Here is a 17,562-nt window from a genome sequence, read left to right as displayed (position 1 = left end):
CTCGTTTATAATGGGTTTTAATGTTTTTGTCTCGTCGCTCCGGCCGGACAGGGCATCATCACAGTAAGGTGAGGGGCGTAACATTTCCATCATATGCTTGAGGTATTCGGCCAATCACAATGCACTGGATAGCTGGCCAATCACAGCACACCTCGCTTTTCAGACCGATGAGCTTTGTAAAAATCGACGTGTTTCAGAAAGGCAGGGCATATAGGAGAAACAATAATGTACAGTATGTGGAAAATAATGGGTTTTTTTAACCTTAAACCGTATAAACACATTTCATTACACTAAATACACAAAATAATGTTCTTTTTAGCAACATCATATGACCCCTTTAAACATTAATTGTATTACAACAGTGTCCTCACATCTCTCTACCTCTTCGCAGAGGCATCGGGGCAGGTGGCCAGAGGAACAGCATGTTTGGGGCTTACGGGGGCCCAGAGAAGATGAAGGACCCCAGACCCCTACATGACAAAGCTTTTGTGCAACAGTGTATCAAGCAGCTTTGTGAAGTATGATATTGTCTGTACATTAAAGGAATATTGCAGGCTCAGTACAGCAATATTTGGATGTGAATGGGCCAAATTTATTTAGGATTTAACAAGAAATGTGAAGCTTGAAATTTTATAAAAGATTAAAAAACTTGTATAAATAGAAAGTTGATGGGTTTTTCTGAGGATTTTCACCATATGTGGATTTTCGAAGGTAATCTTAGATTTTTCTAGTTATGGTCAGCTCTAAATATATACATTTCATCAGTTAGAAAATGTTCTTTGAAGAGGTAGTCAAAAAATCTTTATGTAATCATGAGCAGTTGGAAAATCAGAAGTTAACTGGGCCAAAACCCTGGTTACAATGAATATGTTTTTCCCATTATTTCTAGTTCCTGGTCGAGCGAGGCTTTCCTGGCAGCATCACAGTGAAGGCTCTCCAGTCTCCATCAACAAAAGAGTTTTTAAAGATATTTGAATTCGTCTACAGTTTCCTGGAACCATCCTTTCAGATGCCCACTGCCAAGGTTGAGGAGGAGATCCCAAGAATGCTCAAGGATCTGGGGTAAACTCATTACTACACCTGTACGAATCAGTTAAAATATAGTCTGATGTCAAACACACATTGGTCAGTGTTAACCATCCTGTACTCTGTCTTTAACACTGAGAGATGATTGTTTTTGTTTTTTTCTCAGATACCCGTTTGCACTCTCAAAAAGCTCCATGTACTCTATTGGTGCTCCTCACACGTGGCCTCAGGCTCTTGGAGCTCTTATCTGGCTCATCGACACAGTCAAGGTGACTCTTCAGACCTTTAACAGGATTATGTGATCTATAATCTGTATACAAAACTGTTATGATATAAGGCAAACCTCTTAACTAGTAATGGCCAGTCAGTGTCACTTTCACTTTTGCTCATACTTGGGGTTAAGGGTTCATTCAAATCCTTATCACACTGTCTACATGGGGCACACCCGTTTGAGACTGTCTACACTGGAAGTGTCAAAGCAAATGTTCATAAATGTATGTACACTACTTCAAATGTTTGGGGTTGAGATTTTTAGTTTTTTGGAAGAAGTCTCTTATGCTCACCAATGCTGCATTTATCTGATTGAAAATACAGTAAAAACAGTAATATTGTGAAATACTGTTACAATTTTTATATATTTTAAAATGTTATGATTTCCTGTAATGGCTCTCCATTACTCCAGGCTTCAGTGTGTCATGATCCTTCAGAACTCATTCTAATATGCTGATTTGCTGCTCAAGAAATATTTATTATTATTATCAATGTTGATGACAATTGTTCTGCTTAATATTTTTGTGGAAATGGTGATTCATTGTTTTTTTCAAGATTGTTTGATGAATAGAAAGTTTAAATGAGCAGCATTTATTTGAAATACAAATATTTTGTAATATTATAAATGTCTGTACTGTCACTTTTAATCAATTTAATGAGTCCTTGCTGAATAAATGTGTGCATTTCTTTAAAATAAATAAATAAATGTAGAGAGGCCAAACTTTTTAACAATGTTTGTCAGAAATCAAACATGCATCCATTTATTGTCAGCTACTCGTATGGTGTAGACACCATTGATTGATTTATAATAGGTTCTATTTGCTTTTGATATGAAGTGGACTCTTTTGACTTGGGACAGCAAGCAACCACCTACAACAGACTAACATTGTGGCACTGCATTTTGCCAATTGACTGTTTTCACTTTCTACAAAACCATTTTCATTTTCTACAATAAAATGTGAGAATCAGTCTAGCTTTCCTTACCATCCCAGACTGCAATTTGATGCACATTAACATGCAACAGGAAACATTGTAGCATTGCCTGACCTGACATGTAGGTTTTGTCCCTGCAGCTCTTCAGTGGTGTGAGAGAGCAGGGCCTGCTGTTCTCTGACTTCTCAGATGAACTGTGTGATCTAGAGGGAGGGGCCGAGTACAACAAGGTATCTTATGAGACAAAAAGTCAGCTTTGACAGTTTCAGCAGTCATTTTGTATATTTTACTCCTCTGCATTGTAGACGTCACACATATGCCAAATTTGTATAAGTGTGCTGTGTTTTCTCTGTAGCTCTTTATGGAATACTGCTCTGACACCTACAACAAGTTTATGCAGGGAGCAGATACATTTGAAGATGAGGATGAAGACTATCTTAATAAACTAAGTAAGTCACGCTGCAGTTTGATGATAAAGTGTATATTTGTTTTAATTGTAGGGGGGGGGGCAAATAATGGAGAAGAATCTGTTAGAGGCATATTTTATCTGACCCTCTTAAATTAAAGGGAAAGTTCACCCCAAATGTTTAATTGTCATAATTGACTCACTCTCATTTTGTTCCATGAGATTATTCTTTCAAGATATTTTGAACAATGTTGGTTAACCAAAAGAAAAGAAAAGAAAATCTAAATCAATGGCTTCCAGCAACTAAGTTTTTGGAATAACTTGAGGGTGAGTAAATGATTAAATTTTTGGGTGAGCTATCCCTTCAATGCCCGTCATGTGCCAAATTTAAGTCAAAATAGAACAAAGGTAAAGTCAGCATGAAATAAAAACTCACCCTTACTATTTTCTAAATGCATGTTATAAAAGTTATTCATCTCAATTTATCCGTGTGTATGCTTTTTCCCCTTTTTTCCTTTTTTTTTTTCCCCCTTTTAAAGTTTAATCAAAATGTCAAAAATGGAACTTCCTTTGGTGATGTATGCAGGACTTTTCCAATCATTTAGTCTGCTTAAACGCCGCCCCTTAAAGCATGTGTTCGTCTTGCTCCACTTTTGAGTGCATCACCCACATCTCAAAATCAACAACCAATGCGTAGAACCAAGTCATTGCCATACATTTTTATTTTTCATGTTTTTTTTTTATTGATTGATTGATAATCTTTTACACCCAGATGTCCTCTAGCATTATATGTGGCATATACTTCACATTAAGCCACCAAAAATGAAAATATTAAGCGGGGAAAAAATACTAAATGTTTTTTTTTTGCGTTTTTAATAATAATAAAAATTAAATATATTTTATTATAAAACTAATGCAAAATACAGTCATGGCTGATACATTTTCTGAATTCTCTCAGAGAAACTGTACAATGTGGATGAGGCGCTGTTAAAGTCCCAGCAGGAGAAACATGCAATGCTGATGGAGCATGTGGAGAGACTTGAAAGAGAAAGCCAAACTGTGAGTCTGCGTTTCCTTGTCATTTCTTAGGTTCAGTCAGATGAGAATGGCTACTTTTAAAAGAATAGTATGGACTAATAGTCAAGTCGGTTTACACTGTGAATGACACACTCTGGGCTTCTCTCAAACACCTTTATGAAATGCCAAAAATGTATGATATGAAAGAAAAGAGTTTACACTAATGTTTGAGCTGTGTGTGTATGTTGGCAGGATCGTTTGGCAGGGAAGAGGACAGAGAAGCTCAGATTACAGGCTGATCTGCAGAAGCTGCAGAACTATCGTTGTACTCTGGAGGCTCATAAAACTGGACTGGAGAATAAAGCTGCTGGACTAGCTGAGGAGCTCGAGGCTGCTGGTGAGAGAGATTACAAGATGCAGATACAAATGCCTTGATGTCGTAAATACAAAGGTGGAATTCAATTGCTTAATGTCCCTGTTCTTTGTGCAGAGATGCAGTTGGATGGACTGAAGCAGGAGAGGACGAGGCTGCAGCTCATCCTGGAGAACCAGAAGTTCACTCCAGCTGATATTGAGCGTATTAACAGAGAGAGGAATGAACTACAGCAGACCGTTCAGAGCCTAAACCAGAGTCTAGAGGAGGCGGAGCAGCTGGTGTGGAACGAGGAGGTCAACCTGTCGAAAACCAAAGAGAAGGTCAGGGTTTTAGAAATGTCCAGCCAGTCTATTAAAGAGTTGATGTGAAATCGCATACTGTCTGAATAGGTACTACATTTGTGTAAGTACTGCCTTAATGACCATTAAAAAATTATGTTCTATATAGTATGAATGTGTGTAGTACGATTGAAAACTAGGCATCGTGCCATGTTGTCATGTGGCTTATGACGTCATTTACGTCACTTTACTGCCATTCACAACTCCTCTCTGTGGCCTCATTGGCACATCCAAGATTTGTTTTTAATATAGCATAATGAGAGATTTACAAGCAGTTGTTTTAAAGGCTGGTCATTTTTTGACAGAACAAATTAGGTAAAAGATATTTTAGCACTGCACACACACTGGTTAAAGAGGAAGAGACAGTGAAACTGACATGTAAACTTAAAGTGGCCAAGCACAGTTTGTTTTTATGTGCCGTGTACATAAATCTGAAAATGATGATACCACAGTAATAAACCAGCAGAAACTATAAGCGAAGAAATTAGTGGCTCAAGAAAACAAAGTAGAATATCTTACAGTATCAGTAGGGGTGCGACGATAAATCAGTTCGTGGATCGATTCTGTGATTTTCGCGAATGCATCGTGATTCTCTCTTGAATCTATTCTGAGCTTAGTTTTTAACCGCAGATGGCGGTGTGTGCTTTAGAAACTGCTGTACTCTGCTTGATTCCAGTTCCTTACACGCACACACCACTTGAACCTAAAATAATCATTCATAAAATTTGAAAAGGTTGAAGCGAATTACAAGAACAAGGTGCAAGTACATTTAACCACTTACATTACTCAGCCGAACACACAAGTGCTCTTCTTTGTGAGCATTTAAGTGTGTGGTTAAAAACTAGCCTAGAGAGCCATCTGCTGTTAAAAACTAAGCTCAGAATCAATTCCAGAGAGAACTGCGATGCATTCGGAAAATCAAATCAAATCGAATTGATTTAGAGCTTGTGTTTTCTGTGTTTTCTGTGCCAAATACATAAGTAATTCGGTTAGATCCATCATGCTGTTAGCATGCAGGCTAAGACATGTAAACATTAGAAATTTTGCTCATTTTGTTGCAGGCGGAGTTGAAGGTTGCGGAGTATAATAAACTGGGTCGTAAGCTGAAGCTCATCCCACAGTCAGCGGAAAACGCCTGCGGTCATGACTTTGAGATCAGAACAGATTACAGCGCCACTACCATCACACAGTACAAGACACAGATACAGGTACAATCACTACAGCCATCCGTAAAAGAGGCTTCATTTGTTGTAACAATTAAGGATTTTTCTTATTCTTTTCTCTGACTTGTCTTAACTCTGGTAGAATCCCCTGAAGAACATGATTGTCGATGTGGAAGATGAATACAGCAGACTCACGAATGTGAAGCTGAGTTTGGAAGAGACTGTTGAACAGGTGTGAGACTTTCATTAAACCCCTTGTTCAGGTGCTCTTTATGCATTGCATTAGAAAATCTTTCCATTTTGTTAAATATAACAAATTACTGATGTGACTGTAGTTATCCTAGTCTGGTGACAATCTTACAAAGCCTGTCAAGACATTCCCAGTTCTTCATCACTTCTATCACACTGTTGCATGAGTGCTGCATGTTCAAAGTCAAATGCTGCACAATTTCATTGTTCTACAGTCCCCCAGTTTCAGAGCAGTTTGCAATAAATTCCACGCACTTATGCCAAACTATTTTTAATGATCCACTCTTGATGAATTATGATGTTTACTTTATGGTGTTTCCATTGTTATATATGTTAAATGTGTTATAAATGGTAAGGGTGTATATAACCATTCCATTTGTTTGTTAGGTGAAGTCCAACATCCTTGATAAGGAGAATGACATCAAGCATCTAAAGGAACAGATTCGCAGAGTCGACCAACAACTGGAGCATGACATGCAGGTACAATGCATGAACATCAGGATTTCTGATTTTAAACCTGCTAAAAAATATATCAGCATGTATGTTAATTGAATAAATACTTTATTTTCGGAAGTGACACATTTGAAATTGTCACTCAGCACATGTGATTGAATTAGTTGTGTGTGTGTGTAGGAAATGGTACAAGAGGAGGAGAAGTGGGTGGCTGAGGTGGACTCTGCTGAAACTCACAAGAAGCGTTTGGAAAAGAATGTGAAGCAGGGATGCGAGGAAGCCGAGGAGGAACTCAAAGCTGCGCAACAGCAGTGAGCATGTTTTTCCACTTCATTCTTCTTAATACGTCACCTGTTCATCTTATTTTACATGGATCTGAACTTCTCCATCAGGTATCACGTGGTCGTGCAGGAGACTAATGAGGAGAACCGCATGGTGTTCAAGAATCTGACTGATGTCTTCACTTCCGCCGTAAACCACCTGTGTGCAGTTGAAGTATGTGATGGTTTTGTCTGCAATTACCAGAAACCTCTTGATTTAATGTGTTGCATGAGGTGGAAGATTTTGAACACAGAAATGTATCGATGCTGCCTGCAACTTTTATTAATAAAATAGCTTTGCTACACTGAGAAATTAAACTCACATTTATTAAAATATTTACTGTTATACTTGAAAAGGAGCATGTGTAAATTCTACCTGTAAACAAAAAATATCTTTGTCTTTTAGAAACACTGCAGCGAGCAGCTAAAAAGGTTTGATAAGCTGAAGGAAGTCATTCATGAGGATGAGGCTGACATGAAACAGCTGACGGATCTAGTGGAAAACTTTGTGAAGAAAGTGAACAGCTTTTAATGCCTGATAGCTTGGATTTGTAAATAGTTTTACTGTTAGACTTTTCTTTTCTTTTTTTTTACTGATGTTGTCAGATTCTGGCCATGGAGTAATATCGTAGAAGACATGGTCTTTAGAGACAGAATCATACTTTGTGTATTTATCCTGTATTTATATGTTTGTTTACTAAAAAAATTAATGTTTTGGAAAATTGTAGATCAAAATGTGATGTTTATTGTATCAGCTTGCTTATCTTACATAGATTATTATGGTATCAGACTATATTAAAATGGCATTAGTTTTACTTCCTCTCTGTTATTTTGACTTATATTTACGGGGAAAATTGTCTGATTGTATACCCTTAGCAAGAATTTGGACCATAAGGTAAAGATTAAATATAATGACACTATATACCAAACCAAAATCAGATGTAATTGTCCTTGTGAAATTACACATTTGTGAAAAAGCACATTTTGTATTTTTTGTACATTCTCTAGAATCTAATTGTGTAACATCTAAATTTGCCCTCACAGTTAGTTGGATACCATATACCACACTGCAGTGCATTTAGCTTGTCTGCTGTCCCATGTGGACCAGAGATAATACTATATACTATACTACAGGGCTGTTACCAATCAAATGAAATCAGTATCAACAAAATCCAAATCTGGCATTAGATGTATATACATGCACTGTTTAATGCAGTAATGGGGTGGTATGACATTTCTGAAACAACTTTCATTAATAATTCCAAGCTTTAAGTTGTTGATCCTATGATCCTGTCATCTATTCTTGGAAAACTTGTCTTTCCTTCACTCAGCTCCTTAATGGCAAAGATATAATGTAGGGTTAAATGCCATTACAGGGTGCATCCAAAAAAAACGGATATTAAACCCCGTATTTTGTGAGTGCATGACATAACTTTTAGTAAGTCTCCCATTTTTATAGAGCCAGTATACATTAAATTTGTTAAAGGTAAAGAGCATTTTTATATATTTACTCATAGACTATACACTCTCTTATGACAACAGCTAAATATTGCAAACTGTGACATATAATTCATTTTAAAATCCTCCTTTTGGATTAAAATGTGTTTATATTCAATGTGCCCTAGATGATAAAAGGACTAGGCCTACAGTCATTATGTAACACGTACTGTAATGATGCCATTTAATACAATACAATACAATGTAGCACATTCTATAGTTTGAAAATCTAGTTTTGGTTGCATATATTTCTGTTAAGTAACAGTTTTTTTAAATGCCTTTTTTTTTTTACTGTATACAGTAAATGTGTACTCATTTTCACAAAAGGCATCAGATAATCTGGCAACCCTACCACTGTTGCCAACTCTCGCGAGACAAATAAGCAACCGCATCTTCAAAAACAAGTCCAATATTTTTGGATAATTTATTATAATCAATATTATTTATTACCAAAAAATGAGCCCGCAACATATTAAACCGAAACTACCCTTTTATCGAAAAAGCAAAAACATAAGTTATTTTATAAAAATCAGCAAACTGCAACAAAGCAGGAACAACATAAGTTATTTTATAAAAATCAGCAAACTGCAACAAAGCAGGAACAAAACTCATCTTCAATCACCTGTAAACAGAATAGGATTGGACAGATGGAAAAGGAGAAAAACACAAGAGCTTCAAATGGGAGCTGTAACATAGCCACATATTTGTAGCCTACTAAAATATTGGCTATTCGAACCAAATGTACTCCTAATAGTATAGGCCTACTTTTTTTTTATACAGCCTGTGATAATTAATACATTACAAAAACATTGTGAAAATGAAATATTAGGCTACTTTATAAAGGAAAAAAGTCATCACACTCCTCTCTGTCTACTATAATCTCTTGGATTACAGCGTCACGCGCCTTCTTTTTGAACGGGATTTTTCTTCAATCCCTCATTGAAGAAAAATCATGTTCGAAAAGAAGGCGCGTGCGGAATATTTGACAAATTACGCTACAGCGCTTATATTTTTGCACTGATTGGCTATTAACTGTGAGCAGACAGAGTGTCAATCAATGCATTGGAGAATACAGTGAACATACCGGTAAATGAAAAGAAACGAAGTTGCTTGTCAGGTTTTCCTAACAAGCAACCATGTTTTTTAAAATAAACCCAAAAACCCGCGATCCGGGATTATTACTTTTTTTTTTTCCGCGATCCGCAATTTTACAAAAGAAGAAGCCCAAAGTCGCGTATAATACGCGGGTTTGGCAACTCTGAACCCTACCTGCTGAAGGGCGGAACTGAAATTCCCCGCTCAGCGTTTCTGTAGGAAGAATTGAGGGGACGGACGCAGAGGAACATCATGGAGGGAGATTTGAGTTGTTTCATGTAGCAGAAGCTCGGACGCATTTCTTAGGAATTATCAGTACAGCCTCTCAATGGAGCTCGATAAAGACATCCAGACAACGCAACGAGGATTTCACTGCAACCTCTGCATCGTTAATATTCCCAACAGTAAGTTGTAATAAACTACGTTTAAAAACAACAGCGCTAACACACGTGAGGCATGTTTCTGCACTTTGCAAACCTGCTTTAATTCAACACACAGACACACAGACACACAGACACACACACACACACACACATATATATATAATATAAAGTTACTTGAATTAAATGTGGAATTGCCACTACATGTAAGGCTCTTTTAGCCAAAAAGTACAGTTTTGTAACGTTAGCACACTCCATGGTAATACCACAGCAATTCATCTCGTATCTTTAAGTCTTATAGATACAGACACACAGACACACATATATATATATAATATAAAGTTACTTGAATTAAATGTGGAATTGCCACTACATGTAAGGCTCTTTTAGCCAAAAAGTACAGTTTTGTAACGTTAGCACACTCCATGGTAATACCACAGCAATTCATCTCGTATCTTTAAGTCTTATAGATACTATGATTATTAATATGGTAATAATTCAGAAATATGGTATACAAGTACGGTGGTATTATCCTCTCCTAGCCTCACTGTACCGTTTTTTTTTTTTTTTTGTAATCTAAAAAAAGAGCCCCAAACACTAGCGTTCTCTATTTTTCTATTCTATCTTCTTGTTTTCTTTTTATTTATTAAACAAAATGACCCTCTAACACTAGCACTCTCTATTATTTTTCTATTGTTTTGACTTGTTTTATTTTTATTTAAAAAAAGACTCTAACACTAGACTTCCCTATTATTTTCTTATTCAATCTACTTTTCTTTTTATTTATTAAAAATAAAAAAACCTTGCTATGTGTACTGCGTTAAGCTAACCGAGACTTGTCACGGCACTTACATATTGACCTTTTGTTGGTTTTGATTGCTTCTATTGTCCTCATTTGTAAGGCGCTTTGGATAAAAACGTCTGCTACATGACTACATTTAAATGTAATCTGCTTAATGTACTCCATCAGTTTCCTTTCACATTTAACTGAAGTGTTTCTGTTTAGGGCCAAGCCTGGAAGATCATGTTAAAGGAAAGAAACATCAACATCTCCTGCGGCTCAGAGCTCAGCGCAAAGCTCAGGAGGAAAACGGTGTGTTTGTGAGCGGCTTTAAAGCAGACACCTCTCAAACAGATCTGAAGGAGTATTTCGCACAGTTTGGCCCGGTGTCAGATGTGATCATGGACAAGGAGAAGGTTTATATACACACTGTCTTTACCCTGTGCTAATAATTTAATCTTTGTCTTGCTTGCATCTGTATTTGAAAAACGGATGTAACGTTTACTAGCCCTAATATTAACATTAACCCTAAGTTATGTTACATTACAGATGTAATACATAAGGGAGATGTAATGTGAGATTTGTTGTTCTCTGTAGGGTGTCTATGCTATAGTTGAGTTCTCCGAGTCACAGAACGCTCAGGCGGCTCTGGCACAGCTACAGCATCAGCTCAATGGTCTCAAGCTCCGTGTCAAGCCCAGAGAGAGAAAAGAGTTCAAACTGGCTAGCAGGGGGAAACGAGACTCCAAAAACACCCAGATCAGCCTGGACAAACTTAACTACGAGCTCTGCAAGGCTACGTCTGTAAGAGAGCGTTTCACATCCAGGCTGTGTTCTCTTGTCTATAAGCTTTTTCTACATTTTTAATGTGTGTTAATTTGTGTGTAAAAGGTAACTGAGCAGATGCAGAAGGTGGTGGAGAGTTTCGAGTTGAAAGAGAATGAGAAGAAAGTGAGAGATCTTCTAGTTCAGCTGCTACAGGAAGTCTTCACAGAGTTCTTCCCAGGTTCTCTCTTAACTGAAACATGAACAAGACAAGAGTGCCATAAAATAAACTTTCATCTTGTCTATTTTCTAAATGCATGTTATAAATCTTATTGTGAACAATTCATCTGTGCATGCATTTTATTTTTTTTTAATTAAATCCAATCAACTGATGCATAGAACCAAGTCCTTCCCTACATTTTTTTGTTTTTCGATTTTAATCAGTGCAGAAGAGTGCAACAGTGACCACACATCTTTTCTGCTGCATTGGTTTTAAATATTTTATTCCTAGTGATTTAAAACGATTCTTCAAAAAGTTGCTTTGTGTCATGTGTTACAGATTGCCAAATTGTGCCTTTTGGCTCCTCTGTGAACACATTTGGGATTCACTCCTGTGACCTTGATCTGTTCCTCGACCTTGAGAACACCAAAGTATTTCAAGCTCGAGCCAAGTCTTCTGAAGCGGTGTGTTAGCACTAATACTGGATGACTGTGACCTCAAACATCAAATAATCAAACTGTTTACTTCTGCCAGTATGTAAAATCTCTAAAACTGCCAATTTTCAGCAGACGGGAGAAAATCAGTCTGAGGATTGCCGTTCTGAAGACTCCATTTTGTCTGACATTGACCTGTCCACTGCCACTCCTGCTGAAGTCTTGGAGCTGGTTGCAGTCATTTTGAGAAAGTGCGTTCCAGGTGTTCACAAAGTCCAGGCCCTCAGCACTGCCCGACTACCTGTGGTCAAGTTCAGTCATCGAGAGCTCAACCTCCACGGAGACATCACCGTCAACAACAGGTTGAGAACAGTTGTTTTTGGCCACTTTGTGAGATGGAAAAACTTCGAGTATAGCACCCCACTGGGCAATCTCTGTCTGTAATGTTTTCCTTTCTGCACCAGATTGGCAGTAAGAAACACTCGATTTCTGCAGTTGTGTTCGGGCACTGACTCCAGACTGCGCCCCTTAGTCTACACCATTCGATTATGGGCCAAGCAGAAACAATTAGCGGGTAATGAAGCTGTGCATGACATAATATAATTCAGGAATGCAGGAACCACCATGATGCATGCTTTGAATTGTACGTTTACTATTTAAATAATTTATTATATTGTTTATATTACAACGTTGACACCTGATCTGTGTAATACCAAGCTTTATTTGTACTTGGCAGAATATAACTTTTAACTCAAAATATTATTTTGATTTTAGGGTAATATTATATGACCTGGACGTTTCTTGACAGTTTTGATGAGATTCACATGTACAGTGTTCTCAGTTTAACCGTATACATTTTTAATATTGCAGGGAACCTGTCTGGCCCTGGACCGTTGTTGAACAATTACGCTCTTACACTGCTGGTGATCTTCTACCTTCAGAATCGAGACCCTCCTGTGCTTCCCTCTGTGAACCAGCTCAAAAACATGGCCTGTGCGTTAACAAGGACTGCTCTTCATTTCACTCTCTTAATCAGTTGGTTTATCTGTATTTGATGACTTATTATATATTTTGTTGACTTTTTTTTTTAAAAGAAATATTACATCGGAAGTAATAGGATGTCAGACTAAACAGTATCTCTGTGAGATACTGAGAGCCTGAGATGCACATTAATAATGGTTTTTGTTTTTGCAGGTGAGGAAGAAGAGTGTATTATTGAAGAATGGGATTGTACATTTCCTAGTCAGCCATATATCGTACCACCCAGCAAAAACACTGAAGATCTCTGTAAGTACCACATACTGTATGCTTTATATTTTTATCACTTACTTAAACCGGGTTATGGTTAATATGCTGACAAAGCGTGTGGTCATGTAAACATGTAAAACTGTTTTCCTTTATCTGCGTACAGTTATAAACAGCTTCGGCATAATCTGATCAACATGGCTAGATTTTTGCCCAAATTTGTCTGACATATAAACATCGTAACTGCCATTCTATCAGCTTATAGACCTTAGTGCAGGCGCATATTGAATTGTATGCAGATGTAGACGAGGCTGTGAGGGATAGACTTGCTGCCTTTACAATGGTACATAGTGTATAAAGTTGCTAGGTCCCATAATTTTCAAAACTTGCAACCTTCAAAAATGTTTTGAGCCATTGAATACACTGTACTTTTGTCCCTCACAGCCTTGATGCTTAATTCGTCAATGAATAAATATGACATTACCCTGACTAAGGTCTATTGATGTGCACATCTCACTGTATATTCACATCCAGCAAGAATTGTTTCACAATAAAGGAGGAGGCAGTAAATTGTACACTGTGTGTGTTCTCAGGCAGCAGAAGGAGAAGTTGTACAGTCAAAAAAAAACTTGCAACACCTAGATTTGATGTTACTTTTATTTAAAAGTTGAATAAGCAGTATTTATTTTAAAAACAATATAAAGTATTCTTTTATTTCAATCTGCAGTCTAATGAAGGTTAGTAATAGATAAAATCGGTAAAAAAAATGAGTTAATATATAATTTTACCTGTTTGCAGCTCTATTAGATAGCTATTGTGAGCATTATACTAACTAGACTAATAAAATGAAAATTTAAATGCACAAGCAACATTTTTAAAATTACTTCATTTCTGAACAAAGCAGTAGCTTTATTTCATTCTAACTGGTAAACTTTTATAAAGGAGACGTAGAACCATAACACAAAAATTGCTTACAGTTTTTGCTCAGAACTAACTAATTCCCTTTTAATCCCTTGATATACATGATGCATAACTAATACTTTTAACTATTCATAATAGACAACATAATCAAATGACTCAATATTTTTAAAGGGGTCATATGATGCAATTTCAAGTTTTCCTTGCTCTTTGGAGTGTTACAAGCTCTTGGTGCATAAAGAAGATCTGTAAAGTTGCAAAGATTAAAGTCTCAAACCCAAAGAGAGATTCTTTATAAAAGTTGAGTCAACCACGCCTACCTAAAACGCCTCATTTAAACACGCCCCCACATGTCTATGTCACTGTGTGGGAAGATTTGCATAACACCGCCCAAATGTTCACGCAAAGAAAGAAGGCGTGACTTTTATTCTCGCTGTAGTATTGTTGCCGCCGTCACCATGTCGTGGAGTTGCTGTGTTTCGTTGTGAAAGCGAAACTACTTTGTTTGGCCTTCCAAAAGAGGACACGACTAGAAATCAGTGGTTAAGTTGTATTTACAACACTGTTCCAGAACAGTTCAACCCAAATATTCAGATGTGTCCTCCATAAAATGCAGCACATTTTATGGAGGACTGTTTCCTGATCCTGGTAGAGTAGACTACAATGCTGTGCACAAAGGCTGTTTCTATAAAGTGGGGCAGTTCCAACTTTGCAAGGACAGTCTGGCGCTTCTGACTCGCAGTCTGTAAGTACGTTTTCATATGTAAAGGATTTGCCACTGACGATTCAAATGTGAGTTTTGAGCAGTGTAGAGTAGCGTTTGTAATTTCTCTGATCACAAATGCAGACATGGTTTTGTTTACGCGGTGCGATACGCAACGTGTAAAAAGACAAAATAAGTCATTATAATCCGTAATTATGTCCCCACTGGATGCAACAAATGCCTCGTTTATAATGGGTTTTAATGTTTTCGTCTCGTCGCTCTGGCCGGGACATCACAGTATGGTAAGGGGTGTAACCTTTCCGTCACATGCTTGAGGTATTCGGCCAATCACAACGCACTGGATAGCTGGTCAGTCAGCGTACACCTCACTTTTCAGACCGATGAGCTTTGTAAAAATCAACGCGTTTCAGAAAGGTGGAGCATAGAGGAGCAACAATAATGTACAGTATGTGGAAAATAATGTTTATGCGGTTTAAGGTTAAAAAAACATTGCATTACACCAAATACACAAATAATTTTCTTTTTAGCATCGTCATATGACCCCTTTAAAGCAGTTATTGATTAAAATGTGTACATATGGCACATCCCTATTGCGTACTACAAAGTGGAACTTTTGTTTTTGAGTTCTCAAATCACTTACACGTGTTGCTGTTCGGGAGACATCAGTAGACTGTGCCTATGATGAAAATTGTCACACGTGATGTCTGCGAGATGGAGTTGAACATGGACAAGGTGTTGTTCTCCCTGTAACTTCCCCCATCTCCTTTCCCTCAGGCACTTTGCTTTTTGGATTCTTCACCTTCTACTCTAAATTTGATTTCTCTGCATCAGTGGTGTCTCTGCGAGACGGCCATGTACTGCCTATCACAGACTTCCTCGGAAGTGATGAGGAAGCGGTAAACACCACAGAGGCCGCTGGTCCCAAACCAAAACGCTCCTCTGCCCCTAAACTGGGGCCTATGAATGTCCTGGATCCATTTGAGCTGAACCACAATGTGGCCGGGAACCTTAATGAACGAACGCAAAAGAACTTCAAGAGGGAATGCTGCGAGGCTGAGAAGTACTGCCGCAGTTTGCAGTATAAGCACAAATCAACCAAGGGCAAATCCTGGGGCCTCGTGCGGCTCTTTGCAACGCCAAGTGAAGCCGGACCCCGTTCACAGGTCGAGACTGAGAAGATAATGGAAGTCAGCATCCCCTTCAAGGCAGCCGTTCTCCCAGAACCCTTGCGTGCCCAACTGGCATTGGCTGGGAAGGGTTTTAGAGGTCTTTGGTTTGCAAAGGTCTGCTCTGCTGTGCACATGGTGTTTGAAGAAATTTTAAAATGTTCCCCTTTAGAGGAAACTCAAAGTGTAGCTGTTTGTCAAAGTCTGGACAAAACCGACAGAGATGGAAATGAAATGGAGGTGAATAATAACCGAAGTGTAGAAGATTCTGGTCTACGAGCCAAAAGCGAAACTGATAAGAAGAGACCTCTTGCAGTGGAGGAGGGTCCATCGACCTCCACCGTTATACAAGCTAAAAGACCGAGACTAGAAGTTGAAATGGAGCACCTAGAGCCAGTCCAATGGACTTGGACTCAAAGAAACTGCGTTTGGGCAGGCCGACGAAAAGTGCGGAGAGATCTCTTGAAGACTAGTGATGTGACTTCCAAACCTGAAGGAGGCTGCATTGACATTGAGAGCAGGGTGACACAGAGCATTGTGGAGAACGAGGAGAAACTGCAAGATTTGTTGGAATTCAAAGTGGATGCAGAAGTTGTCGGCGGGAACGAAAGCACCAAGGTTGTCCTCCGTTTTCACCCCAGCCATGATTCTGCAGGCGTCTTTCAAGACTTCTTCCATTTTCTGGAGTCCTTCCTGCCTAAGATGGCAGAAACCATTCTAGAAAGGGAGTCATAATTTTTATTTTGTTCAATGTAATTTGTTTGAAATCTGCCGAAACTACAACTTTCAAACAGAGCTCAGAGGTCTACCCTTCTAAGTAAAATTTTTTTTAGTGAATTATTTTGAGAGTTTACCTATATTTTGCTTTTAGCATGGTCTGAGATCAAATTTATTTCCTGAATCAATTGGGTTTTATTTGTATTGTTTCTCCCATGATTTTGGCATGTTTGCCTCTCTATACTGTAAATATAATGAATGTGATCACACATTAAAGTTTGAACTGAAACTTTGAACTATCAACACCTGGACTTTGGCTTTCTTTATTAAACGGATAGTTATGATTTTAAAATCTGATTTGATGTGCTGCAATTGATTTGTTGTAAACAATCTGAAATGTGCATGCTTTTGTTAAATATTGATGAATATATGTTTGTTTAATACTCCAAATATTCCAAATACTGTCCATAACCTACAGTTGCTTTTATAAACTATACGATGTGCTGCAATTGATTTGTTGTAAACAATCTGAAATTCGCATGCTTTTAAAAAATATTGTTGAATATATATTTGTTTAATAATCCAAATTAATATTCCAAATAGTGTCCATAGCCTACAGTTGCTTTTATAAACTAGACATGTATCTTGGTGAAACGATAGTTTACATTTCTGTTATAAATTGTAGAAATTTACTTGGAAGTAGTGAACTAAGGTTCTACTAAAACTTGATCTTCATATAAATACATCATAAAGCCGGTATGACAGTTATTATATTTTAGTGGTTAGTGTGGTATCTACCTTACCTAATTAATATAAATAAGCAACGTTATCAATTATTCCTATTTATACAATGAACAAGAAATAAAGACCTAAATTACAGCCAATTAAGAGTCCTTGTTCAGTAAGTGATTGACAGTTGGTTTACATAGTTATCCACTTCTTTTTGAAATTCATTTGGATATTTTTCTTTACATTTTGAAACCATACTGATTTGATGATGATTAAGAAATTCAGAATCTTGAAGACAAAATACTAGCAGGTTAGACAGCGACATTGAGGACACCGAAAA

At 37.6% G+C, this 17,562-nt stretch overlaps 2 protein-coding genes across 3 annotated transcripts in view; both read left to right on the top strand.

The window, feature by feature from the left end:
* The window catches only part of ndc80 (NDC80 kinetochore complex component), an 8,505-nt gene extending 1,239 nt beyond the window's left edge, over positions 1-7,266 (top strand). The window contains exons 4-17 of the mRNA XM_016244760.1: positions 392-518; positions 890-1,062; positions 1,193-1,295; positions 2,370-2,459; positions 2,585-2,678; positions 3,594-3,694; positions 3,905-4,049; positions 4,143-4,348; positions 5,428-5,574; positions 5,672-5,761; positions 6,166-6,258; positions 6,412-6,542; positions 6,624-6,726; positions 6,958-7,266. Of these exons, the coding sequence (XP_016100246.1) occupies positions 392-518; positions 890-1,062; positions 1,193-1,295; positions 2,370-2,459; positions 2,585-2,678; positions 3,594-3,694; positions 3,905-4,049; positions 4,143-4,348; positions 5,428-5,574; positions 5,672-5,761; positions 6,166-6,258; positions 6,412-6,542; positions 6,624-6,726; positions 6,958-7,083 (1,729 nt within the window). The 3' untranslated portion in view covers positions 7,084-7,266. The remainder of the gene's footprint in view (positions 1-391; positions 519-889; positions 1,063-1,192; positions 1,296-2,369; positions 2,460-2,584; positions 2,679-3,593; positions 3,695-3,904; positions 4,050-4,142; positions 4,349-5,427; positions 5,575-5,671; positions 5,762-6,165; positions 6,259-6,411; positions 6,543-6,623; positions 6,727-6,957) is intronic.
* Positions 7,267-9,334: 2,068 nt separating this feature from the next.
* Positions 9,335-16,765, top strand: tut1 (terminal uridylyl transferase 1, U6 snRNA-specific). 2 transcript variants are annotated; one of them, XM_016244779.1, is made up of 10 exons: positions 9,335-9,547; positions 10,530-10,720; positions 10,902-11,108; positions 11,196-11,310; positions 11,629-11,753; positions 11,859-12,085; positions 12,188-12,297; positions 12,594-12,716; positions 12,918-13,010; positions 15,385-16,765. In XM_016244779.1, exons 1-10 carry the CDS (start codon positions 9,472-9,474, stop codon positions 16,509-16,511), a joined length of 2,394 nt encoding a protein of 797 aa, XP_016100265.1. In that variant the 5' UTR covers positions 9,335-9,471; the 3' UTR covers positions 16,512-16,765. The 2 variants fall into 2 exon arrangements, with proteins under 2 accessions (XP_016100265.1, XP_016100264.1); XM_016244778.1 differs by having other exon boundaries at positions 11,856-12,085.
* Positions 16,766-17,562: the final 797 nt, after the last annotated feature.

The sequence above is a fragment of the Sinocyclocheilus grahami genome, unplaced genomic scaffold (assembly GCF_001515645.1).
Source record: "Sinocyclocheilus grahami isolate Dianchi unplaced genomic scaffold, SAMN03320097.WGS_v1.1 scaffold733.1, whole genome shotgun sequence".
Taxonomy (NCBI): Eukaryota; Metazoa; Chordata; class Actinopteri; order Cypriniformes; family Cyprinidae; genus Sinocyclocheilus; species Sinocyclocheilus grahami.
This window is presented reverse-complemented; position numbering and strand designations above follow the sequence as displayed.